The 25,258-nt window shown below is 49.5% G+C and overlaps 4 protein-coding genes across 12 annotated transcripts in view; 1 reads left to right on the top strand and 3 right to left on the bottom strand.

Moving 5' to 3' along the window:
• The window catches only part of LOC120953587 (potassium voltage-gated channel protein Shab), a 100,804-nt gene extending 90,076 nt beyond the window's left edge, over positions 1–10,728 (bottom strand). For 7 of the 8 annotated variants that reach the window (XM_049607321.1, XM_040373685.2, XM_040373683.2 and 4 more), the window contains exon 1: positions 10,655–10,728. The gene's annotated coding sequence lies outside the window, so the exon portion shown is untranslated. The remainder of the gene's footprint in view (positions 1–10,654) is intronic. The other variant, XM_049607320.1, reaches the window with a different exon arrangement.
• Positions 10,729–11,698: 970 nt separating this feature from the next.
• On the bottom strand, positions 11,699–17,825 carry LOC120950729 (uncharacterized). The gene is made up of 8 exons (XM_040368986.2): positions 17,594–17,825; positions 17,293–17,488; positions 15,401–17,180; positions 14,115–15,326; positions 13,334–14,017; positions 13,103–13,269; positions 12,012–13,016; positions 11,699–11,922 (listed from the first exon to the last, which is right to left on the bottom strand). Exons 1-8 carry the CDS (start codon positions 17,629–17,631, stop codon positions 11,788–11,790), a joined length of 5,217 nt encoding a protein of 1,738 aa, XP_040224920.2. The 5' UTR covers positions 17,632–17,825; the 3' UTR covers positions 11,699–11,787.
• A 185-nt stretch (positions 17,826–18,010) lies between these two features.
• Positions 18,011–18,702, top strand: LOC120949777 (39S ribosomal protein L36, mitochondrial). Its single transcript, XM_040367278.2, has 2 exons — positions 18,011–18,115; positions 18,182–18,702. The coding sequence occupies exon 2, from the start codon at positions 18,208–18,210 to the stop codon at positions 18,616–18,618; it is 411 nt and encodes a 136-aa protein (XP_040223212.2). The 5' UTR covers positions 18,011–18,115; positions 18,182–18,207; the 3' UTR covers positions 18,619–18,702.
• Positions 18,703–18,760: 58 nt separating this feature from the next.
• On the bottom strand, positions 18,761–25,176 carry LOC120949776 (keratin, type I cytoskeletal 9). Of its 2 annotated transcripts, XM_040367277.2 has the most exons (4): positions 24,887–25,176; positions 23,963–24,147; positions 23,305–23,392; positions 18,761–21,126 (listed from the first exon to the last, which is right to left on the bottom strand). In XM_040367277.2, the coding sequence occupies exons 1-4, from the start codon at positions 24,974–24,976 to the stop codon at positions 19,435–19,437; spliced, it is 2,055 nt and encodes a 684-aa protein (XP_040223211.2). In that variant the 5' UTR covers positions 24,977–25,176; the 3' UTR covers positions 18,761–19,434. The 2 variants fall into 2 exon arrangements, with proteins under 2 accessions (XP_040223211.2, XP_049463281.1); XM_049607324.1 differs by lacking the exons at positions 23,305–23,392; positions 24,887–25,176 and having other exon boundaries at positions 23,963–24,078.
• Between the last annotated feature and the right edge of the window lie 82 nt (positions 25,177–25,258).

Raw genomic sequence — 25,258 nt, forward strand, 5'->3', positions numbered from 1 at the left:
ACAGGTGTCCATCTTACCCTTCATGGTGTCCATCTTTCCCATATCTGGTGTCCGTCTTACCCGAACATTTCAAAACTGCACGAAAAAGACCATGTTTTTCATTCATTAAAAAAACGCAAGAATTGATGGAAACTCAAAAGCTTCAACATATTTTCTGATAAAACATGAGTGTCAGATAGTGTATGCACATTTTCATGGTCGTTGCACTTATATATCCCTAGATTTTTAACATTTCCCTTAACGTGTCCGTCTTTACCTACCTTCCCCTACATTTTGTCAATTGAACGCAATAGGATGGGGTTGTGGTGCAAAATGAATATTAATAAGCAGCCGTGTATCGGGAAGCATCATTTACGGGGACTGCAGGGGTTAAGGGGAGGATGAGCGTACGTCATTACGTAGTCAGAGCGACAGAAACAGTATGATGAGGCGTAATGAGTTACTACGGAATGCAAATTTCCTTGTATTATTAGATACGAGCACGTACACCAAGCGTTGAAGTGATCTCTCCAACGTACTTTGAGAGCTTCACTTTAATAAGGAAATTGTTATATAAAAAAGGAAAAAAAACTATTGTGTAATATATCATCCCACTCAAGTGTGTCCGCGCTGCTGGTTTAGAGCAAGCAACAATTTACTGTATTGAAACACAAATGTCACCCCTCAAAACCCTTCCCCAGCTAGTTCGTCCATCTATCGGAAAGCTTTTCCGCTGCGTATCGATTCCGGTAGCTCGTTTGTGGTTTGGGTTGGATACAACACCATAAACTCCCAATCTATCTCCCTTCTCTGCCATCCTGCGAAGAAATAGCAAAAAAAAAAAAAAAAAACTCCCAACCATAGGGAAGTGGCATGCTAATTGTTCGAGCGTGAAATTACAATTTTCCCTTTCCACTACGGAACGATTGCACACAACACTCAGTCGCTCACACACAGTCGAACGAACAGTTGTAATGGCACTGGGCATGACGGGGCTCTGCCAGGACCTGTGGTTCATGGCAAGCCATGACCACCATCACACAGCGTGTGCATGTGTGTGTGTGTGTGTGTAGTGCCGTGCCGTCATGCCATTCGCCATGCGCTGGCCAGTGCTGCCGTACGCCAAAACTTCCACCACCGTGGCCGTAATTAGTGCCGGTCGTTCGGTATCGGTTTACATTTGCAAAGCAGATTATTCCTCGCGCCCATCGCAGAAGTAGGAGCGGTGTGTTTCGGGTGAACTCAAGCTGGTCCCCCTGGTGCTTTTATCAGAACGCCTGCTCAGAAAGCCTCGAGAGCCGACTGGTGACGTAAGTTTATGTGGTGCCTACGCATCGTTTGACACCTGCTGCCCGCATAACCGACAAGACCCGGCTGGCGAGGTCTATCTTTGTATCTTGTTTCGGGGGTTTCACTGTTGTCGTTGTTGTTGAATTTCTTTATCTTTAGCCGCACATCCGGTGCGTCTTGGTGCGATAGCGAGCTAGCTCCGTATGGCTGGTGCCGTAAACTATCGAGCTGGATGGAAGATACAATCCTTTAGGCACAGGCACTGTACGTGCAGATTTAGGACCTAAAGGGGTGAAACAGGCAGCACGAGGTTCTGCTCTTCCATTCCAACAAAAAACGCCGCAATTTCACAACACTCAAAGATGGAGAAACTTTTTCCAATAATAGCTACAGAGCGACGATCCTGGTCACGGCACCATTTGTGCAACACACCTTCATCGGCTACCGTTGCCGAGGAGCATGGTGTATGGAATTATTGGAATTTCTCCTGGTTGGTTCCCAGTTGCGGAGCGATTTTTATAACCGCAAAACGGGGGAAGCCTTTTACCGAGCAGCACCATTTTGTTTGTCCCAATCCCAAAGCCTTGCTCCAGAACACAAAAACACAACAAAACGAACCGGAGTTAACGTTGCTTGCTCCAGCGACATGGAGCTGGAATGCGTGTTACTGGCAAGGGCGTAACATGCAAAACATTTGTAAGGGTATGGGAAGGGGGACCAAAGTGAAAAGTAGTGAAAACATTGTTGGTATATTAAATACTAGACAAGCCAGTATCCTAACAATGCGCAATGACATAAAGTAGGTATGTAACATTGCTCTCCAAACAATTCTCGAACCAAAACAGCTAATGCCAACACTGTCTGTGGATTCGATGGATTTAAAAGTTCCATTAGGGATTGCTGCTACCAAAAAGACACTGGACGACAGCAGTGGTTGGATATTTGATCCCCAAAATAGCTGCCTTGCTCCGAGCTTGTCTTCCCCGGCAACACCCTACAACTCGTGAGCATAATTACCTTTCGCTGACATTTTATGTCACTAAATACTCAGTCCCACACATTCACTGATTGCATTGTCGGTCACGGAGACTCTACCCACACCTAGACTGTAGTGTAGAAATCTTTATTCAATTTAAGCGTGAGCTTATGACCTCTTGCACACTCCCACCACCCTTGTCAGTAATCCCCGCGTACTCGCATTCGTAACACCTCATCAATGCTACAAGGCCCACCAGTAACAGTAATACCCCCGGGGTGACTTTTGGTTTGGTGTTTCCCCTTTCCCTGAAGTTTCGCAACATGATCGTATCCCGTGTGGTGTATGTATGTTGTTGAGCTACCGCAACACACTACAAACCCCTGTAATCGATTTTCCGGTCACTGAACTTTACCATTCCCGGTGGAGCGTCGTGGAGCAACCCCTTCGCAACTGGCTGTTACAGAGGAGAACACGAACACACGTGCAGAGAAGGGGTGGCAGGGTTTGTAACTGGTTTAATCACCGAAATGGAATCTAGATACCGTCCGTTTCCAACCCACCCTCCCTCTTTCCCCATGATTCATATGTGTCGACGAGTGTGTTTGTATGTAATCCATGGACATTTTTTCACTCTTTATTACGATTCGCTCCCATCCGGAGCAGCAGGCCCCAACAGCCAGATCCGGACCGTTCCAGCGCGGTCTTCGATACGAAACCGAAAGATCGCATTCAAAATGGCTTCGATAGTGGAAAACTTACCCCCTCTTTTGCTAAAGCTACACCGAAAGAAAGAAAGAACACAGACACACACACCATTTACGGGGCGAATGGTTCATTGCCGATGAGTTTCCTTCAGACGGGGGTATTATAACGTTCCCTCTACCAATTCCACAACACACACACACACACGCACTCGCGACCTCGTGTGAGCGTGTGTGCGATTGATTGGTGGAAAATGAGAAAATTCGATATTTACGACACACGCCCCCCCGGTCGCCTTTTGCGGCGTTCTGGTTGGGTGGGAATTGGGGGTGCATTTTAAGCCCTCACGATGGTAGACGAGCACCGTGTGGTAAAGCTTTCTTAGCTGGTGCTTTTTTCCCCTTTTCTTCCCTCCTTTCTTTGTGCTTCTTCTTTTCGGGGTAGGGTTTTCTTAACTCCAAGCGCTTCTTGAATTTGACTCTCGCCGCTTTAACCAGTCATGCTATGCTATCATCGGGTGGGTTGGGGTGCTTTTTTTCATCAACATGATCTTTCACATGCCATAGGGATACATTACACACTCTACACACCTTTAGCTTTCCGCTGCTTTTTTTTTGTTGGGGTCTTTTACACACATTCCAAAGAGGTTCATTTCGGTGCGTTTATTGGAAAAGGACGTGTGCGCTTGTTGAAAATGGCAGGTTGTTCTGTGTTTGTCGAGTTGAACACATCGAGCCACCTAGATACCATTGGATCCGCACCATTGATCGGTTTTTTTGCCATTGGGGCCCTTTCCGTTTTAAGTTCGTAGGCTGAAATTTCAGCCTGTCAGCTGTTTGCATTGTATAGCAGTTTTCGAGCAGCTATCTAAGTACATACAGGTGGGCTTATCCATCATACAGGTGGGCTTATCCCAAGGTGTATGAATTTAGAAGGCTGATTTTTATCGCTTCTGTTTCTGAATGAAGATTTTAAGAGTGTTTTGAGTATTCGTCAAGCCTCCAGAAAGCTTATTTGAACAAAAGTTTTCACCCACCCTGTCAAAAAGTGATATTCAAATTTGGTTATAAAAAACATGCTATGAGATCACCTGGACTACATACACTTTGATTCTGGATTCCATCACCAGTTCTCTTTAATGCACCTTGGGATAAATGTAAACATCACCTTGTTTTGCCATTTTTCGAGCAGGTACTCGAATTTAATTCAAGCTTTGAGTCTAGAATAATCTAGACTGAAAATTGCAGACTAGTTTTGTGTGTGATTTGTATGGAGTGTTTACATGATTTCAGCTTCCAAATGTCAAACTCCATACAAAAAACTGACTAGAATCGTGAAGGGTCCCATTGTTTTCCCACTTGTACTATCGATTGCTTACGAAAAGTTCGATACTCAAACGGGTAACCCGGGGTTGATTTAACGAGCCTACGGACACGCACGTTCGTTGTCGATCTCTGACGTAAATACACGTCACCGCGCTGTGGGTAATGAATAATTTTCACACTTCGTGTTCGTGTTCGTGGAGCTTTGAAGATGGATCTGTAGTTCTTTCAAAGTAGAAACTACACCGCTTTTTCACAATCGAAGAGGATCGCCTTGAAATCGGCAAATGCAAATGTCGCTTTCTGCGCTTCATTCGCATCAATTTAAAAGGCAACTTTTAATTGATCCTAGGCGAAATATGTGAAAGCGTATCGTTCCCAAACGAATCGACTGCTTCTTATCTTTCTCTCACAAACATCTCTCCGTTCTTTGCACTGTCTCACTTTAACTTTTCTTCAATTCCCGGCTGAATTCCTTGTTTTATAGCTGCTGCTGCTGCTGCTGCTGCAAGACAATGTTCTTACTACGGGCGTTATCATAAACGAGTTTCGATCGCGTACTAAACGCCACGAAACCCCAAAGGAAAAGCCAACGCGGGGGAAAACCCACTGCCGAGCGAGAGCAAATAAAACGGCGAACAGCGTTACGCTGCCCGCACGTTACACGCACAACTTCTCGCCGGACGAGGAGTCTTTTTTTGGTTGTTGGAGCATGGGGGTGTTGTGTGCGGGCTTGTTACTTTTCTTGCCAACTGTTTCCCACTGTGCACACACAATGAAGAGAGGATGGAAAACACGGAAAATGATCATTATGTTGTATCCGTGCTCTTTCTCTCTGTCTTTTCCTGATGGAGCAGTAAAATTACTTTGCGCATGAAAAAGCGCGTATCGTGCAACACCGTGCAAAGCGGTGCTTTTATTGTTGCACGTTTCATTTGCCTTGCCTGGTACTGGAGTGAAGTTTGGATTGGACTTTTTTGTTGTTGAAAAATATCGATATTATCTTGTTATCCAATAACCAAGTGATCAAGAGTGTGTAATCTTCCTTAGCTCTTTGCTCTTGATAAAACAGCAACATCATCACTAATGCTTCCGTTTGTAAGTTCATCTCATGATACCGACCAGCAACAGCAAAAAACAAAATCGCACACTCACAGAAAAAAAAGAGGAGCGATAAAGCAAAAATTTATTTCAAGACATTGTAAAACGTCATAAAACCAATATAATTCATAAATATTATTTTACGATGGTGTCCCTGGCGGGCACGGGGAGCCGGTGCCGACCGCTGGGCACAAATAAAGTTAAGTTTATTGCCATCAGCAGTAAACTTTCGATCGAATGAATTGCGGCCATGCGGGGGGTTTGGGTGCTCCTTCGGGGATGAACGTAACAAGAAAAAAAAAAAGATAATTCTTCTGGAAAACCAAACACAAAAAATGCTTCGCTATCGTATACTATTGCACAGACATTTTAAACTCAATAAACCACAACAAAGCAATATTCCCCAAAAAGGCAAAAATGAATTTGTGCGTGCGTACGTTCGTAAATAGTAGATCCTCAACAAAAAAAACCGTCTTTTTTGCACACGGTCGCTGCTCCCGATTGGTGTGCACTCGCAATCCGACCGATTTAGCAAGACAGTTGCCAACTTTTACCATATCGAGAAACATATCTTGCTCGAGCAAGAGTTGAGAGGTGTGATGCGACGAGAGACAGAGTGAGAGAGAGTGCACTGTAAAAAGCTACGACGTCCGACTGAAGCATCGGCGCGCGGCTCCAAATGCGAGACGCATCAAACCCTGCCAAACAATTGCACTTTGCAACGAGCGCAACTTTGGCAAAGGTTTAACAACGGGGCCAGCCCCAAATCTGACGATATGTAAATTATTGTATTCCCCCTTCTTCTTATGCAAAAAAAAGCCCACAACCCCGCACCCGCCCGAGATATATGCAAAGTAGGTCGCCACGCAGGCAGGTTTCGCGGCAGCAATCAGGCAGCAGTTCGAATTTGAGGGGAAAAACAATAAAGCTGCTTGCAATACTGCACGTGTGTGTATGTGTGTATGTGTGTTTTGGAGGGTTCTAAAGAGATGTGTCTCTCTCCCTCTCCCCCTGCCCTGCCGGTTGACGAAAGGAAACCGCTGTCTCCTTCGGAAAACAAAACCCTTCGACGCAAGGAGCGCGCCGCGCCGTTGCTCCGCTCGAGCAGGCTGCGAGCGTTTTTGGATACGGTTTGCACCGAGGGGATGTGCTTTTAATTTTTATTTTGGCACAATCGACCGGTTGGCACAAAGAATGCAGCTCTTTTTTTTGTGGGGACAAACTGGAGATCTCCCTTCGTGTGCACACAGTTGACCGAAGAATGAAAAATATAGCCCAGGTCCAGGTCGATATTTATACAGGCGCTTTCCCCAAACCCGCTCCTGTCCGCAACGCTTTCTTGCCCTGTTTGCTTAGCTGTTTTTGCTTGAGCACCACCGGCGGCAGCATCCCCCCCCCCCCCTCTGCTAGCTCCCACCTTTATAAGAGCGCACCGTGCTCGAGCAGAGCAGCTCGGTAGTACGCGTCATGCTGACATGCTTTACACTGACGACGACAATGCAGTGAGGCGGCGACGGCCGCCTTAAGAGTTGTGTGTGTGTGTGTTTTTTTTTTTAATTTTCGTCTTATGCTGTGGCTCTCTCTTTGCCTTGCACAACGAGAAAACCGCCCGGGAAGCGGTCCAGACAGCGCGGCCCAAGGACGGGGTGTTGCAAAGGCAGAGCTGATGGGGAGGAGCTCCTGCTTCCAGGAAGTACACAAGGTACAAGGAATTTAGGGTTCGGCGCATGCTGCTGGTCAAACAAGCCAAGGTACTGCACCCTTCTGTGAGCCGTGGAGTACATATCCCCAACGGAGGTTCCGTTTTTTTTTCATTCTTTATTGCTCGGACTCAACTATACACTACTTTCGTGTTTGTGAGCACACTCCCCGTCGCGTTTGACGTCACACGCTGATGGCACAAGGCATCGGGACAAGTGGGGCTGCCCGAACAGTTCAGGTTCAGCCACATTCAGCCACAGAGTGTCAGTGCGCTAATGGACGCCGACCACCAGGTGAGGAGGACCGGTTAAGTATGGGGAGAAGGGGATTTCGATTTGCATAGGCCCCCTCCCCGCGTTTGGAGTCCTGGTCAGGCCAGGATCACGAAGAAAGGCTTATTGACAAAGGACGATAAATTGGAAAAGGGCTTCAGCACGCTACGGGGCGGGCAGCGAAGTGGGTGACAAATTTGGGTGGGCAATTTACCCACTCACACAATGCAATAGAAAAGCGAGTGCGGATCACCAAGTGCCACAGTTGCCGTAATCCTGCCTCAACCTTTTTTTTTTAAAGTGCCATGTGTCAAAATTCTTAAATATTCTTTTTTCCGATTATTCCAAAATATCGTTTTGTCAGTTCAGTTTTAGTCGTTCACTCGTTTGGCACACAATAAATGTATCAACCTGTATCATTGACAAGCACCTGGACTAAACTGGTCTCGAATAGGCACACAGTAACGGGAGCAGACACATAGAGCCACAGGTAAAGGCACGGGCTTATGCACACCACACGCCGCGAGTTCAATACTGACCCGTAGCAGGAACTGAACTTTGAATTATTGTTACTACCGGTAAGAAAAATCGGTTTCAAATACTAGTTTGAAAAAACTTCTTGATGTTTGGAACTCAAATTCTAGTTTGAAGCTAATTCAAAACAGGTACCAGTTTTGTCTATTTCTTCAATCTAGCTCACCCAAATGCCTCGCACTAAGCGGTCAGGATCCACTTTTGGAAGCAAATGGTTGCTGTCCGGATCGCTTCTACACCCTCTAATGCGTGTCTCTAATCTAATTTCATCCGACGTGAGCATGATCGTTGCTCTTATCGCCTCCGGTGATATCTTTCCTCATCCAAGCCAACAGCACCACTCCGCTAACACACGTTATTCTTTACCCAGGATATGCTTGATACCACAACACCGTGTGTTATCCTGCTCGGCACATGAAACCAATCCATGGTCGTCGGGACCCCACCACCGGGAACACCACTTATGATGGGGTGGCAGTGGGGGAAGACAAGCGAAGCTAGCTCTATCCGCGGATATTAATCACGAGCAAAGAGATTGATGAGTGCAGATAAATTTTCCCACCATTCCAGGCACATCCAAATCTTCACATCCAGCGTAATCGTTCGATGGCGCACAGGGTTTGGGGTCATAGTGCAAACGATAGGGGCGAGGAGCGGGAGCATTTTCATCCCCTTTTTCTCGACCAATACTGCAATGAAGTGGAAGCCACAGACGGTGGTGGTGAAGATAAGGTCGCGGGATCACTTTGTTTCCTCCGACTGAGAGCTCATGATAGGTGGTACTACACTCTTCCTCGTGATACAAGTCACTGAGGAAAAGTGTGAGTCACAGTCAATTAATTCATTCACAATCTAACCCGACAACTTCAGTCCCTGGGAAAGCGTTCCGATGGACTGTGAAGTTTGAAGATGGAAGTTGAAGTACAAACTAGCTGAAGTATCCCCCCCAGTAAAGTCCGTGCCACGCAAAGAAAGCATGGTATTACGAAGGTGTATGAGCCTGGAAATCCTTCTTTTTTGTTTTTTTGGTACAATAATTGTACACCAACACACAGGCGCAACCAGCACCGCCGGGAAAGGCTCATTAATATTTCCTATTTTTCCCAGCTCACACACACACGCACACACACGTACACACACAGGCACAGTTTTTTACCTTTTTCTTTCTCTCTCCTTCTCCTTCTCTCCCTCTCCCTCTACCTCTTTCTCTCTCTCAGTGATTCCTTATCTCATTCGCTCTGCCTGCTACGCTCTCTTTGGCTCTCAGGATTCTGAACACGTTTTTTTCCTTACACCACACACTCTGCGATTCTCTTCTACACCCAGAGGAGAATCTCGCGGGCGCTTTTCTTTCCAGCCTTTCCGCTATGGGGAGGAAAATTTTCAAAACTTGATCAAATAAATGCTTAAATTAGTAAATTATGATAAAAATTAAATGAAAAAGGTAGAGACCAGTATTGGAGCAGTTGGAGAACGTTTGCAGCATGATCTAGCAGGCTGGTGTACAAAAGGTTGCTTGGGGCAATGGGGGATCAACGTTAGGAAGAATCCTGCTCAACAGCAACACTTTGTATCATTCACCTGCATCTCTCACGCTGTGAAAATGATACTTCCACATAAAAAGCGCTATGAATCGCTCGATTAAACTTTGTTCCCAAGTTCCGCTGCATTAACCCCATCACACGTACCAAACCGAACGCACACTACCACCTTGCAGATCCTTTACCCACCTTTACAAATTTGTACCTTTTCTCATATGTATCAGCAGGACCAGGGTCCCATTTTTCGACTTCCACTGCTCACCCCGCACACACTTATCTTCATCCTATGGGTTCACTCCGTTCAGCAGCGACCAAAGGGCGGAGGTCCCGAAAGCAAAACTGTGACACAAAGGGACCTACGATTCTTGCACTCACACACACACACACACACACTTGCCGATCATCTTTACACGTTTATGCGCACTTTTCATACCGTTGTACCGAAGCAACGCACACACTCACACGCACGCACACATTAGATGCAACAGCGTGAACCTGGATCCGTAACCAACGGAATCAAATTTTAATGGTGGCGACGGTTTTGTTTCACTGGTTCACCAAGGCCGCTACAAGCAGCCGAGCAGTCGAGAGTTAGAGCACGCACACACACGCACACACACGCAGAGAGTGAAGGATTGAAACAGGTAGCGACTGTGATGCGAACACAATGGCCCCCCGACTACGATTAAATGGCTTTGGCTGGTGTGCGGTGTGCTGCTTTTTAAAACAGGTTCCTTCCTAACGCCTGCTATGATCCACACAATCCACCTAATCCACCAAAGCAGGCGTGCGTGTTTTTGTGTGTGCGTGTGTATCACACATTTTGCGATACGTTTCGCACACACCCTCCTTTCGCTTATCGGACATGGGGTGTTGTTCAATTCAAGTCAAGCCCGGACAGTCGATACTAATGCACCATATTACTTTTCGCATTGTGTCAGCACTGAATTCCCGTATCGGGGCACACCCCGCACCGCTGGCACCACCGCCGAGCCGTAGTGTTGTACGTGTTGTTGAGCGTGTGCGGTTGAGGGTGCGGCAGGTTTTCCCCCTCGTAAAAAGCAAAGGGTAAAAACCCTCAAAGTGGAGGACACAGTCAGAGATGCAGACGTGAACAATTAGACACACAAAACAGAAGAAAAAGAAGTGTAAGGGTGCCACCCGCAAGTGCCCACACAGTAGTGGTCAGCCGGGCCACACCGACACACACACACACACTGCCGTCGTACTCACGCACGCACTTGCTGAGTACCTTCCCGTCACGAACGACAACGAATTCTCGACTGAACAGGCCGCTGCTGGTAGCAAACGGTCCTACCGTACACACCGCATTTTCCACGCTCTTTTTTCCCCGAACGCGGGCTCTCGGGAGGGGGTTGTTGAGAATGGGTTTTCCCAAGCGCGCGCTCTCTCATCCGCGCTTTTCCATTGCAACGCGATCGGTCGGTCGGGCACGCTCTCTCGCCGAAGCCGCGCGGTTGAACGAGCGCGCGCTCTCGCTCTCTCCTGCTCGTCGTTCGTTCGGGTGTTTCTCTTCTCTCTTCGACACGAAGTGTGCTCCGCAACGGTGTCCTGGCAAGAGAGCGTTTGATAAGCGTACGATTTTCCTACGCTGCAGGTGTTTTCCACCGCTATTGTGTGCGAGTGTGCATGTATGTGTGGACCTTTTTCTTTTTTTTTGCTGTACACACTGTCCTCCCGCTTGTTTCCGCCTCGCATTTCGGATCTCGCCAGCAACTCGCCGCACGGGAAAAGGGTTGTTGAGTTGAGTAGCCTTTTTTTTGCTTTATTCCATCATTCATTCCTCGGCTTCCTGAGGCTTCGTATTTACAACCGCCGCTTCCGCCCCCTAGCATCCGCCTCCTCATCGTCCTCTATACACGCATTGCCGTTTTGTCTGTGTGTGTGTGCTTTTTTTGCACCTGCTCTCCAGCCTCTCCGCTCCGGGATAGGTAAAATAAATAAAGGAACCATAGTTCTCCACCGGCGTACTTACACAGATCCTTGCAGCTGCAAGGCGAAAGTCAGAAGGGGGAAAAAGAGAGTATCCGCCATGGCCCTGAGTGTTCCTTCACATTGTTTGCTAAAGCTACCTATCCCGTGCATTTCAACGTTAACATAAAAAAAGATCTTCCCAAGGCACTGCTGCTATGCTTGCGCTGTAAACAATATTAACCCCCCTTTTTTGTTTTTGTTTTTTTTTTTAACTAAAACAACATGAAGTAATTATAGACAGGAGTATGATCCGTGCTGTATGATGATTAAAACAGGATTAAAGAGATTTTTAAACCAGGAAAATGTTCCTTTGTATGCTTAATGTCGACTTTTCCGCAAAATGCAAAAGTAAAACTCATTGCCGCTTAAACTTAAGTCATGCGCAACCGCTCCATGATGTTTTTCACCATCTGCTGCCCGTCCACTTGCGCGTCGTGCTCCTCAAGATGGTAGTACACCTTTCGTTTTTCGGCATCCTCCAGCAACGATGACCAAACCGTTTTATGCTGTGATATAAAAAAGGGAGAAAACAATATTAGAAATCTTTGCAATAGTGTACACTCACCCATACACACACACACACACACACACACACCTTCAAACTGGCAAAGTTACCGCACAGCACGAGACACTGGCGCGCACGCGTCAGGGCCACATTGATACGCTCCGGGTTGTTGAGAAAGCCGGCCCCGTTCGACCGGGCCAGCGAGATGATGACCACGTCAAACTCCTTCCCTTGCACCGAATCGATCGAGTGCACCTCCACCCGCTTCAGCTGCGTGCTGCGCAGGCTCTGGATCATCTCCTCCTTGTGCCGCGCGTACGGCGTGATGATCGCGAAGGACGCGTGCTTGTCGCAGCACCGCACCACCTGCTTCATCAGCTCGACCACGAACAGTATCTCGTCCTTGTTGTAGATTTCGTACTGTGCCTGCGTCAGCTCCTGGTCGTAGCTTAGACTGATCACCATGTACGGCTTGAGCGGGATCGTCTTGCGCATCGCCTCGGTGCAGGTGGCATTCTTTAGCTGCCCGCCGTAGAAGTACCGGTTCGGCCAGTGGCAAATCTTCGGATGCATCCGGTACTGCGTTTTCAGCATCTTCAGCCCATCCTCCGGGGGCTGGCCGCCCGCGCCCGCGTACGATTGGTAGAGGCGCGAGAACAGCGACGCCCGGAAGCCGGCATCGATGCACTGCTGGTCGAGTACGGTCGCCGGCAGCTGGTTGATGTCCCCGACCAGCACCATCTTCGACAGGTGGTACTGCAGCGGGAGCAGCGAGCACAGCTCCGTGCACTGGGTCGCTTCGTCGATGATGCACACGCTAAACCGGAGGTTGGTGCAGTACGATGCGAGCGTCGAGCAGCTGCCGAGCGTGGTGCACACGATGTCGGCCCCCTGCAGGATGCAGATGCGGGCCTTGATTTCCTGCTTCTTGCGCCCGTCGGTGGTGGCGGAAGCGGACGACGTGCCGCCCGGATTCAGCACCTCCTCCAAGCTGTGCAGCTTCCGCTTCATCACCTTCAACATCTCCATGTTGACGGACCGGCCGGACGACAGCTCGGCCTGTGCCATCTTGATTCGGTTTGCCAACACATTGCGCTACAAGCGGAGGGGGGGGGGGATGAGGAGGATCAGCAACTCTGTCCATTTTGTTTCATCCTAAATATGAGCAGCCTCTCACTTACCTCCCGCTCTATGTTCTGGAGCGAGCCATCGTTTTTCCTTGCATCTGGCACCCGATTTTGCCGATTCACTTCCTCCTGAACCAGCTTGTCTATAAACACCGGGGCGCACTCCTGGTCGACCTTGCTTCTAGTGCCCGTGCGTACCAGCTTGAACCGCTCGTTTGCAGCTGGACAAGAAAAAAACGAGAATATTGTAAAAAAACCCATAAGTAGATATTCCCCACCGCTTACCTTTGCGCTGTTGCAGCTTCATCAGATTCTTCACAATCACATCCACCGCCGTATTGGAGGAAGCGCACACAAGCACCCGCATTCGCTCCTTGCTCTTGTGCCCGAGGCGCATAAGCTCCAGCACGAGGTTCCCGATCACGCGCGACTTCCCCGTGCCGGGCGGGCCCTGGATGAGCGAAATCGTCGGCTCCTCCCAGCACTGGCACTCGTCCAGCACCGACGACACGATCTCCATCTGGCCCGGGTTCAGCGCGCCCGCCTCCATGTGGCGCGCCACGTTCGTGCGCATTTCCGGCTGCTGCAGCAGCCGCCTGCCAATCTCCTCCAGCTTCGCCCTGTTAGTGTCCGGGCAGATAATGTTCGGCAGCAGGGGCGAATGTTCCAGCAGCGAGATCGCGTTGCAGCGGCGCATGTACAGGTGCACCCGGGCCAGCGGCCGGTACACGAAGTTGCGCCCCGAGCGCAGCCCCTCCAGCTCCCGGCCCGCCGCGTACAGCGTGAGCACGAACGCTATGCCCGGCTGCTGCTGCACGCCGTTACTGTCCCGCAGCGGCACGCTGTCGTCCTTGTTTTGGGCGCGCACCGACACGAACAGGCTGGTTCTATGGCCGAGCAGCGAATGGTACTCCACGATGCCAAAGTCAAACAGCGGAAAGAAGTCCTTGCCATGCGTGTTGATACGTACTGTGTTGAAGGAAGGGGGGAATTGGAAAGGGAATTAAGTAGGTTAAGTACAACAGCAACAATCCCCCGCCCCTCCCCTATACCCCCACTGTCTTACCTTTGCAGAAGAGTTTGCACAGCTCCACGTGCTCCGCTTTGCCCACCGTCACGTCGTGCAGGGTCAGAAAGGATTTGGCCACCTTCGCGCAGGTATAGATCTCCTGCCAAAGTTCACGCTTCAGAAACGGCAGATGGAAGTTGCGGAACGATTCGTACGAATCGTAGTTATCCAACTTGGGCAGCAGCTTGCCCTCCGACGCGAACGGTCCGTTCGCGAGCAGTTCCGACTCCTGCTGCTGCAGCCACTTGGTGGGCCACTCGAGCACCTCCGCCAGCAGATCGAGCTCCTGCCAGAGGATCTGCTCCTGGATCTCTTTCTGGGGCAGTTTCGGCTCCGGCAGCTCCTTTTCCGGCGGTGGGCTTTCTGACTTATCTAAACAATTCTCAATGTACCGTGTCTTGTTGAGTTCCAGCCTTATTGTAACGCTCTTTTTGGGCGCTGGATTTTCGCCGTTTGGCTTATCATACGATTTTAGTATACCCTGCAGCGGTTGCTTCTTGCGAATCTTTACCTGTGGTGGTAGAACCCTCTGGGAAGTGCTGGCGGTAGGAGCAGCCGTGGTAGCAGAAGTTGTAGCTGTATGTGAAGAGCTAGCTGAGTTGGAGGATGAGGTGGAAGTGGTGGTCGTTGTGCTGCTACTATGGCTGTTACTACTGCTATTGCTGATACCACCGGACGTACTCGGGTGTTGCGGTTTCGCAAGCGTTACTGGCGGCGGTGGTTCCATATTGGTAGGCCGATTGGAGGACGTTGCCAACGGTTGCTTGTTCAAACCGCTACCACTCGGCACCGGCCGATCCACATTGCTGACGCGTGCCACACTCTGGAATGTAAGCTTTTTCGGCCGCATGTCGATCACTTCCTCCTCTACGCCGTTCGCAGTCGGCAGCTGCTCCAGCGTGGTCGACTGTGTGCAGACAATACTCTCGTCGGTCGCCGCCGGACGCGAAGTGGAGGGTGCCCGTGACGTCGACGGCAGCGGTACGGGCGCGGTAAGAAACGAGCCGCGATTGTTGGGCGTAAACTTTACCTTCGGCTTGGTCGTGCCCGTCTTGCGGCCGAGCGGTTGCGGCTCGAACAGCATCACCGGACCCTGCCTTTCCTGCTGCTTCTTTTTCTCGTTGATCTGCATCAGCCTCGATTTGCGCTGCTCCTTTTGATCTTTGGACACTTTGACTGGTTGAAAATCGAACACATTACGATCGGACACTGTTTGGGGAGAGAGACAAAAATACAAAACGGATAAGCTTTGCGGATCGTCTATGGTGTTGCGCACCACTTACCACTGTATCGTCGTTTCAGCTTCTTTTGTATCATGGCCTGCACTTCCCCCACCGAGGAAACCGAACCGCGGCGTTTCAAGTTGGACTTGGGTGCGCTCGCTGCCGTTGATTCTTCCGGTGCGGCGGAGGCATTGCTTGAGCTGTTTTCCCCTGCGACTGCCGGTTTGGCGGCCTGCTGCATCCACAGCGGACCCGCCGCAACCTCCTTCGACGGTGGCTTTGGCTTTTCCGGCATCGCTATCTCGATCGTGCCGCTAGGCCTGTGAGGGCCGATCTCGGTCCAGTTAGCGACCGAATGCCGTCGGTTCTTTAACCTATTTGGCTCTTCTTCCGGCTGCTTCTGCTGTAGCGGCTTTTTCACCTTGTCATCGATCACCGGTCGGTTCCTTTCCGGCTCCGTCACCGAATCTCGGTGTTTTGAGGTTGATGGAGTGGCAGATTCGTACGATTGTCGCGACGTGGAAGGCGTAGGCTCAGCCGTATGGCGAGACGTTGAAGCTACAGGACCGTTCGTGTGCCGGGACGTCGAAGGAGTCGGTTCTTTTGTGTGTTTGGACGACGTGGAAGGAGTTGGCTCATGCGTGTGCCGGGCGGCAGACGTTGAAGGACCATTGGTCGTGTGGCGGGAAGACGATGGGGTGGGTTCTTTCGAATGTTTCGACGTAGACGGGATAGGTTCAACCGCCGGCGAAGACGTGGAAGCAATTGGTTCGGTCGTACGCCGGTGCAGTTTCTTCGCATCCCCAGCGTCCCTTTTCGAATCCTTGCTGCTTTCGGTCGTGTGTCGGGACGGTTTCTTTGCGTCCACCGTTTTCGTCTCAATGACGTCACACTTCGCATCGGTACTGTTGCGCTTCAGCACCACCTTGAGAGAGCTTTCCTTGCCCGCGTCTTCCCGTTGAACGGCAACGTTTTCCTCCTCCGACGAACGGCTACTGCTAGATCTATGCTTTTTGTGGTGGTGGTGGTGGTGGTTTTGCTTTTCGAAAGCATCGGGCCTTTCCCTCTTCGAGGCTTCCTTCTCTTCCTTCGCTTCTTTGGCTCGTTTTTTGTACCGCCGCGTAGCGTCCACGTCCGGCTTCAGCTTCAGCGCCCACAGGCTTGTATCTTCCTCCTCCTCGCCCAGGTCGGGCAGCTCCACCAGCTCGACGTCGTCCTCCAGCTCCTGCTGCACCTCCTCGATCACCATCTGCGAGTACTGCACATCGATGTACTCGTCGTCGTCCGACAGCACGATCACATCGCTCGTGTCGTAGGCAACCGGCTGCACGACGCACGGCTCCGGCTCGGTGTCGGATTCGTACCCGTCCGGGTTGAGCTTGCTGGCACATAGCATCATATCGTCGTACTGCCTTTCAAAGCTCGATTTTCGCATCAGCTCTTCCGGTATCGAAACGACCGCGGACAGCTGCAAACCGGACGGACCCGGCTGCGGTGACGCTGACCGCTCCGAGCCATTCTCTACCGGCTCCGTGTCGGATTGGCTCGCCTCCGACTGGCTGGAAGACGCCGTGGACGGGATGTCCAGGTCGGGCTCGGGCAATATGGCACACTTTACATCGACCTCTTCCTCTTGCTCGTCGTCGGATATGACCACTGCCTCGTCCTTGCCGATCGTACGGCACACCCGGTACCTGAGCACCTCGTCGTGGAATTTGAAATACTGCTGAATTTCTTCGTTCTTGTGCGCGATGCCCACCAGATCGCCCTCCTTAAGCTCGATGCGTCCCGGCTGGAACTTGTCGATACGGTCGCCGTTTACAAACGTACCTCGTCGGGACTACCGGAGAATTAGAAGAAGAGGCAAAAAAGCGAAAAGCAATTTAGACCCAGAAGCAGCAACGTTGAGCGCCCCTTCTCCCAAGCTTCCCACGCGACTTTGCACTACTTACATGGCAATCGGTGATGGTAGGCTTCCCATCGACGATCTGCACCATGCAGTGGTTTCGCGACACCAGGAAGTATTTGCCCGGTTTAAACTGGCAGTTCGCATCTTTGCCGCGGCCTATTATCTTTGGCGTCTCCCGTATCGGTACGATCTTGTGGTCTTTGTGGTACAGTCGATGCAGGAACCACTCGTACGGTTCGCTGAAACGAGACAGACAGAGACCGAAGCGAAGCCAAAATTTTGTTTACGCTTGCAGTTTTTGCTTCGGGCTTCGTGTATCTTCCTGACCGGATGCCCCCGCTTACCTGCAGTCGTCATCGGACGATTCGGAATCGGACACCATTTTGCGAGCAGGCTACAGTACGCGAAACGCAACTATTCTACAACCAAATAAACACTTCTATTGTGCCATATACTACTGTATTGGCTGTAGTAGCGGCAGCTTCGCCAAAACACAATGCGGAACAGTGACGCGAAGTTGCGCCTTCACACGGTTCGTTGTTGTTGCCGGAATATGTTTCGCGAATGTGACATACTCGCGCCGTTTGTTCAAAATGTCAAACCGCACTAAAGGCGCGAGCGGGACATGCAGCGTGAGCAGTCGTGAATTAACGCATAAAAAATGCACTGCAAGTTTTAATTTTAATTTTGAGCTTGTAAAGGGTTTTTTTTTCTTTTTTATTATAGATTTGTTCTAGCCCTGGAACGTATTAAACAGCATTTTATATTAGTTGAATAAAACATCATACTGATGGATGTATTCCACTGTGACCGGTCAGTGACATAACGCAATACTGTTTTGTTTACATCGTGTGCAGCGAAAACAGGTAAATTCCTGCAAAATACCTTTATATCCCTTTAAAAACCCAGCCTCATTTTAATACATTCTTCAGGAACACAAAAACCAACACCGCACACCATGTGGGGAGCGATGTTTACCCGGTTACGGTCCGCATGCACCGCCACCACAGTGTCGTTCGCCCGTTCCAGCGAGCTGGTGGCACGGCTCGGGCCGACTTCACACTTCCACTCATTAACGCAACCGGCCAAGCCTTCCCCACTCACCAACCAATGCTCCCGGGAAGCGTTGGTCAACCCGGGCCAGCTGCTACTGACACCGCTACCGCCACTGCTCAACCTGGTGAGCGGGTTCAAGGTGAAGGGCCGGCTAAAGCGACGTTGCAAGGACTGCTACTTCGTGATGCGGCAGGAGCGGCTGTACGTGATTTGTAAAACGCATCCGCGCCACAAGCAGATGTCGATGAAAAAGCATGACCACAACACGTGGATCCTGACGGACGCTACGCAGGGCAAAGCGAGGGCATGGTAGCAATCTGCGGGGCAGTCTTAATAAAAGTTAATAGTAGGAGTGTGTACGCGAAATAAACCATCATTAAAATGCATATAAGACAAAGTTCGCTTTTCTTTCTCTTCGCTCCTACAAAAAAGGCTACGCGAGTCGCGACAACACGTGTGTTTTCAATATACTTTATTTGTTCACATTCAGCGCAATACACATTTTGTGTGTTTGTTTTTTTTTTATAGATTGATGCGCGATCAAAGGCGGCGTCGAGACCAACAACGCCTAGCCGCGCTTAATATTGATCATGCTCTCTCGATTGTGGTTGTGACGGCGTGATGGTGGACGCTTAATAAGAGTAGTTGCTTTACAATTAAAATTTCACGATTTTCAGCCACTGAACGGCTTCATCGCAAAACACAGAGACGGGCCACTCTACAATAATAATGGCTTACAGGCTGTGTCTAACCAAGACACAGAACAATTAGACTAAAAACATGTACCCATATATAAAAAAAGTGATACCGTTTGCCCAAACACTTATCATAAAGGGCCGGGTCACGGAATCGTTGGTCAACTAGATGAGATATAAATGAATTTTCACCAGCCCCTTTCAGTATAGGGACATTCGGTAAATTAGATGGAAAAATGTGTTGCACACAATAATGTTGCAATTGGATATAATTTAAATAAAGTGTTAAAATAAATGGAGCAAAAGGCTGACCGTCGCCTGGTGCGAGTCAGTTAGCGGTCTGTCACAATTCGGCGAATTGTGGGACAACCTTGTCAACAGGGAGCACCGCCCAACACCCCAGCACGCACGCACGCACCAACAAGCTCCTGCGTCTAGTCCGAATCGCGATCACTCTCGGACCCACTGTTGGACCCTTCCCGGTCGCTGTCCTTGTCGCTTCCGCCCTTGTCGGAATGATCGTCCCGATCGCTCTCCTTGTCCGACTCGTTGTCACTTCGATCGGAGCCGCGGCCCGATCCGCCCCGTTCCGAGCCACGATCCGAGCCCTGCTCCGAGCCATCGTACGAACCGCGGTCCGAGCTGCGCCGATCGTCCTTCTCCTCCTCCCGGTCCGAGTCGTCGTCGTCGTCCTTGGTCGAGCTACCGTTGCTCTTGTTTGCCTTCTGTTGCTGCTCCTCGTACCCTTCTTCCATCGGTGTTTCTGCGTCGTTCTGTGAGTCTTCATTCTGCTGCTGCGGCTGCTGCTGCTGCTGCTGCTGATCGGTGGCCAGTTTCGATGCTTTCTTCTCGCTCTCCTCCTCCTTGTCCGATTCCCGCGGGCTTTCCTTGCCGGAATCGACATCGCGCGGGCTATCCTTGCCACTGTCGCGCGGCGTGTTCCGCCCGGACCCACCCTTATCCGAACCCTTCTCGCTGTCGTTCTCCTTGTCCTCCTTGTTGCTACCGTTCTCTTCCTCCTCCTCATCGTCATCGTCAAGCATCCGGTTGCGACCACCGCCGCCACCACCACCACCACCGCCGCCACCGCTACGACCGATCGTCGAGGAGGATTTCTCCCTGTCCGAGCTGTCCTTGGAATCGCCCGACGATTTGCTGACCTTGCTCAGCTTGGTCGTCGCCAGGTAGCTGACCACCTTTTTCTTTTTGCTGTCGTCCCGCTCCTTCACCGCCTTCGAGAGGGCCGCTATTTCGAGCAGCTGCGCCTTGAGCTTCTTGTTGAGCACGTCCACCTTGAACTCGTAGTTCTTCTCCATGTCTTTATACTTCTTCATCAATTCCTGCTCGAGGTGAAAGTGTTTCCCCTTCCAGGCACTGATCTCCTTCTCCTTCTCCAGTATGACGCTGTCCTTCTGCTTCAGCTTTCGCTGCAGCGTCGCTATCGTCTCCTTCAGCTGTGTCATCGCGATCACATGATCGGAACTGTGGGGATCCACGTACCCGCCACCACTGCCGCCTCCGCCGCCGCTGCTGTTGCCACTGTTGGCGCTCTTCATCAGCAGCTTGTCGGTCGGCATATCCGGTACCATTTTACCCGTATCGGCGCGCGGTTTCTTGTTCGAGGACGCGTGCCTGCCGTTATCGTTCCGGGCGCCACCGCCAGTACCTCCAGCACCGCCGCCACCGCCACCGCCACCACCACCACCTCCAGGACCACCACTGTCTATGCGATCGACTCCCGTGCCACCGGTGGACCCGACGCCACCCGATCCGCCCATCGGTCCGAGGCTCATGCTCAGATCGCCGAGCGGTGGCAAGCTGGACATACCTCCACCGCCGCCTCCCGGTAGATTCATAGCTCCTCCTCCTCCTCCTCCTCCTCCTCCTCCTCCTCCTCCTCCACTGTTGCCCTGACCGCCACCGCTGTTGCTCACCTTGTCGCCGTGCATTCGGTCGCGCCGATCATTGCTGCCACCGGTCGCACCGCTTCCGCCCAGTGGGGGCGGGAAAGATCCTTCTGCCGCGCGCTTTTTGGCCCTTCGGCGTTCGTTCTCTACCTGGCGGGCTTTCGTGAGCGCACGTTTGTAGGACAGCGTGCACAGCCAGCAAAGCAGCTTGCCATCAACCTGCACGAGAAATGATACACAAAAGAAGAACGCAGTTCAGTACGATTTCTTAAGGATAGAGATGATTTACATGTGAAGCCAAAGCGAGCAATGGAAATTAGAGGTAATGGAAGGAATGCTTCGGGGATTTGGGAAGTATTGCCAACAAACTCAACATCTGGCCAGACGAAACCAACTCCGCTTCGTATGGAAAATCCCTAACAGGTTCTTATCCTTCTTGTTTTTTGGTCGGTTAGTGCTATTTATGATGCGAAAGTTTTTCTATTAATTATTGTCTGTATCACCACACGTTAAACATTATATAGATGAGAAGCATTATCATTGGGCTTCGCAACGAAGCTTACTCATCAAGATTGTTGATTAAGAACCAATCGTTTGATTATGACGCAAAACAACCTTCGTTACTACCTCTTAAGAGATTATTAATGGGAAAATGGAACATTTTAAAGATTACTTGGCCAAAGCCTGATCGCAAATAACGCTTAAGATCGTCCTAATCTTAACCTCCTATTAGCATAGCATAGATTAATTGAATCGAATAAAGTCTTTAATTCTACTACATTTCTGAACAATTTCCTAGGAGATGTTTTGCTTTTATGTGTCTTTGTCTCTCGCTGGATAACCGAAACTTGCAGGATATCTTCCTGCTATACTATTTCCAACTTGAATAGATATCGACCCACGGAATCGTACCTAATTATATATTTTTTAATCCCCGCTGGAACACATTGTTCCTATCTAGGACTACGGCTGGTATTATTGAATCCGTTCGTAGCGGCGGCGTACGTCCCGACACTCATTTTCTTAACGTACTAGATGGTTGCTACAGTTATTCACCGCGGCGTTGTAGGAGCGGGCTCAAGAAATGTGTTGCCATCCCTAAAATTTCATGTGAGCGCCGTACGTTCCCGCTACGAACGGATTCAATAATACCAGCCTACTACTTGTTTAGCGCAGCGACCTACACGAACATGTTATGCAGGGTTTCTTAACTTCTTACTGGCCTCCTATAATCCTAGAATGGATCGTCCCCCGTAGCAAGGACTGGCTAAGCGGTAATGAAAGCCCCGAAAGCCTGTACAGGCCGACATGTCCACGTAGGAAGTAACGCCAAATAGAAGAAGAAAAAGTCTTCTTAAGTACTAAGCGCCCGGAATTTTAATCCTAGTAGGAATCCGACAGGAATCGATTTCGTCTTATACGTTTGGCAAATCTAACAGGACATTCCACTGTAATAGGTCTTCTAGAGTTAATGATGGTGAATTGACACGTCCATGTTAGCTCCGATCTTCTTGCATCACCAATTTGTTTTTAAATCCTTATTCTTTATCCTTGCAAAATATCTGCTTCCTCTAATCGTGTCTAAAGGGCTCTGACTAGCATCCGCTCTATTTCTGACATATCTATTTTATAGCAAAATATATATCCTATACGTAATGGGCAGTATTTGCTGTTTAATACAATCTAACTTACACACTCCGCTACAGTGATATTGTAAGGTTTTTGTTTATAAGCTATTCCATTAAAAAAAATCCATACAAATATTCCCTTCTCCTTTGCTGTTACTAACTGAATCTTAATTTAAGATACAATATTATGTCGCTTTTGATAAGTGGAATGGTTTAAATTGACTGCTTAATACAAATCTACTCTATGACACTTAACGTTAGGATTCTTTTGCACAATTAATCTTTAAACTAGTTGGCCCAACTTTCGCATTTATCCTTCATCTATTCTGAGCTGACGCTATACTATCTGTATTCAACCTAGCGCCTCATGTTTAAGCCGAAGCAGGAGTTGTTGGATCGTTTGGCGCCATTTTGCTCGCAAGAGTAAAGGGTGCGCTTTTCTGTGTTTTTAATTGGCACGGCCTAGCGACACAACATTAGCACGGCCGCGTATCCGTGCGTGCGTGAATTTATCCGATTCGTTCTGTGACTCTGTGACAGTTGTGTCGTGTCATGAGGTGAGTAGGTACCGGGCGCCTCCCAAAAGCCACGTGATGGTGAATTGGAGCCACCATTAACACCACCACCACCATCACCACACATCACGGTCACCACCAACGGCACACCACCGGGTCAGTGTGTTAATGTGAGGGAGCTCGGGCGATTTTGACTCGATCTAGTGGGCAGCTGCTCTGAGAGTCGGGTTGTATCACCATGTTGCCATGCTAACCTTATAATCGGGCCTATTAAAGGCGCATCGCTGTTTGCACTGATCGCACGTTACTGCTGGTCCATATTTTAACTCGGAGTTTGTACACCTAATCGGGGGGGAGGATGGTACAAATATGTTTGCGTCATAATCAAACGATTTCTTGAAGGATTCATGTGGTTTTGTTTTATGGCGGAAGGTAGTTCAGTTTGTTTGGTTTTGAGTGTTTTGTTTTTGCCATAGTAAAGGCAACAACTAGGAATGATTTTAAGCCTTGTGCAGGGATGAATAGGAAGGAGCGAGGGGAAAATTGATTGAACAATGCAATGATGAGCAATAGAGGGAATCCTTGTTCAAGTTTATTGAATGCCACTGAACAGAGCATTACAGAAACCTCATTTAAGGTGAAGCAACAGTTTAATTTAATTGTTATTTAAAAAAAACACAAATTTTATGGCAATCTCTGGTAAGAAAGGAATGTGTCAACAAGTGAAAATTGGTCTCTGTACCAACCGTTAAGAAAATCAACAATTCCCACCCTCGAATGCTCGTTAGCGTGATGTTGGGATAATGAACAGCGGGGAAAGGATATTGTGTTGGAAGGGAGAGCACAAGGGTGTAAGAGCAAAGCAACAAAGAACGCTTCTTAACGCACGAGATTGTTTCAAACAAAACAAACCTTTGGCATTTGGATCCGATGAAGGCGGCAATGATGTTGCACAGCTCGCAGGCGGACGGCTTTCCATACTGCTTCACGTTGGCCTCACACTTTCGGCAGATCGCTGACGTGCTTCCCTTGGACGTTTGCTGGAACTCCGAGCGGCAATAGGTACATTTCACCACCGGAAACGATCCTCGGCAGTCCTATATATTACCGGGCCAAAACGGAGGCGGGGGAAAAGGGAAGAGATAAAAGTGGAAACAGGGAGGGAAATCATTAGTATGCCGTGCGTTTTAACATTCTCACAAGCAAATGCTGGCGTGTGTGTGTGTGTCGATGTGGTTTGTGGTGTCGTTGGTAGGTTAATCACAAGCAAAAGAAAAGCGAAATTTTCGCTCGGTGCATCGGTTAGCACTTTTCACGGCCACAGTGTGTGAACTTTAATTCGCGAACGTTTTCTTGCTCTTCGCTCTCTGTCTCTCGCATGAGAACGCACACACACACACACACACAGACACACACAGACACACTCGTCCATTCGGTATGACGCTTTCACACATAGCCACTTTTTACCACTTGTCAAGTAAAGGGAAAAAAGGGGTTATATTTCTCTGCGGATGAGAGCTCGCCGAGGCGTAATTAACTTGGCTCGTTCGTACAATTCGATTATGTTTATCGTTTTGTTTCACAATTGACTGCTGCCAGCAACGGCATTAACGGCACCACAGAGCAAATGGGGATGCCATTTTCTCGGCCGTCGGGGTGGCGTCAGTGTTCACTTTCTGCGTAGGCTAGAGGTCGTTTTTTTTTGTTAACCGCGAGAGTCACTTTAGTTCTTGCCTTGGCTTAACGGATCGCACCTCGAACCATCCACTTTCACCCGCCCAAAAACGCCAAAATTCAACGAGCGCGAGGACGAACGGAAACGAACGCATACATTACCTTGCAAAGCTGCTGGCCCGGGGACAACTCCTCGAACGGATGGCGTGAGAAGCATTTGGAGCAGGCAAACAGCATCACGGTACCGCTCATTGTCGCTGTCGGGACAGGGCTTGGAAAACTTAAAATCACACACACGGAAAAAACGGACGAAATTAAGTTTGGGCACAAACAACGGCGAACGATTTGTTTCCCTCTTTACGATGCCGAAACCAAAACCGTTTCGCTGCTTGCTTGTGTTACGTTTTTTTTGTGTCTATTTTCTCTGCGTCTGCGTCAGTGTGGCTGACGTTTCGGTTTGACGCACTCGGTTGGCGGGAAGGTTGTACGATTGTTGCTTCGGGTCAAGGATGTCAAATTTGAATTTGACAATTC

The sequence above is a fragment of the Anopheles coluzzii genome, chromosome 2 (assembly GCF_943734685.1).
Source record: "Anopheles coluzzii chromosome 2, AcolN3, whole genome shotgun sequence".
Lineage (NCBI taxonomy): Eukaryota > Metazoa > Arthropoda > Insecta > Diptera > Culicidae > Anopheles > Anopheles coluzzii.

What these genes read in the sequence shown, in the direction of transcription:
- LOC120949776 (XM_040367277.2), bottom strand. Translation starts at nt 24,976, where the DNA reads ATGAGCGGTACCGTGATGCTGTTTGCCTGCTCCAAATGCTTCTCACGC. An exon ending in CGGGCCAGCAGCTTTGCAAG is followed by an intron (nt 24,148 to 24,886) that starts GTAATGTATGCG and finishes GGTAATATATAG; the next exon opens with GACTGCCGAGGATCGTTTCC. An exon ending in ATCGGATCCAAATGCCAAAG is followed by an intron (nt 23,393 to 23,962) that starts GTTTGTTTTGTT and finishes CCCCCCGATTAG; the next exon opens with GTGTACAAACTCCGAGTTAA.
- LOC120949777 (XM_040367278.2), top strand. Translation starts at nt 18,208, where the DNA reads ATGTGGGGAGCGATGTTTACCCGGTTACGGTCCGCATGCACCGCCACC.
- LOC120950729 (XM_040368986.2), bottom strand. Translation starts at nt 17,631, where the DNA reads ATGGTGTCCGATTCCGAATCGTCCGATGACGACTGCAG. An exon ending in TCGTCCGATGACGACTGCAG is followed by an intron (nt 17,489 to 17,593) that starts GTAAGCGGGGGC and finishes GTCTCGTTTCAG; the next exon opens with CGAACCGTACGAGTGGTTCC. An exon ending in CTACCATCACCGATTGCCAT is followed by an intron (nt 17,181 to 17,292) that starts GTAAGTAGTGCA and finishes ATTCTCCGGTAG; the next exon opens with TCCCGACGAGGTACGTTTGT.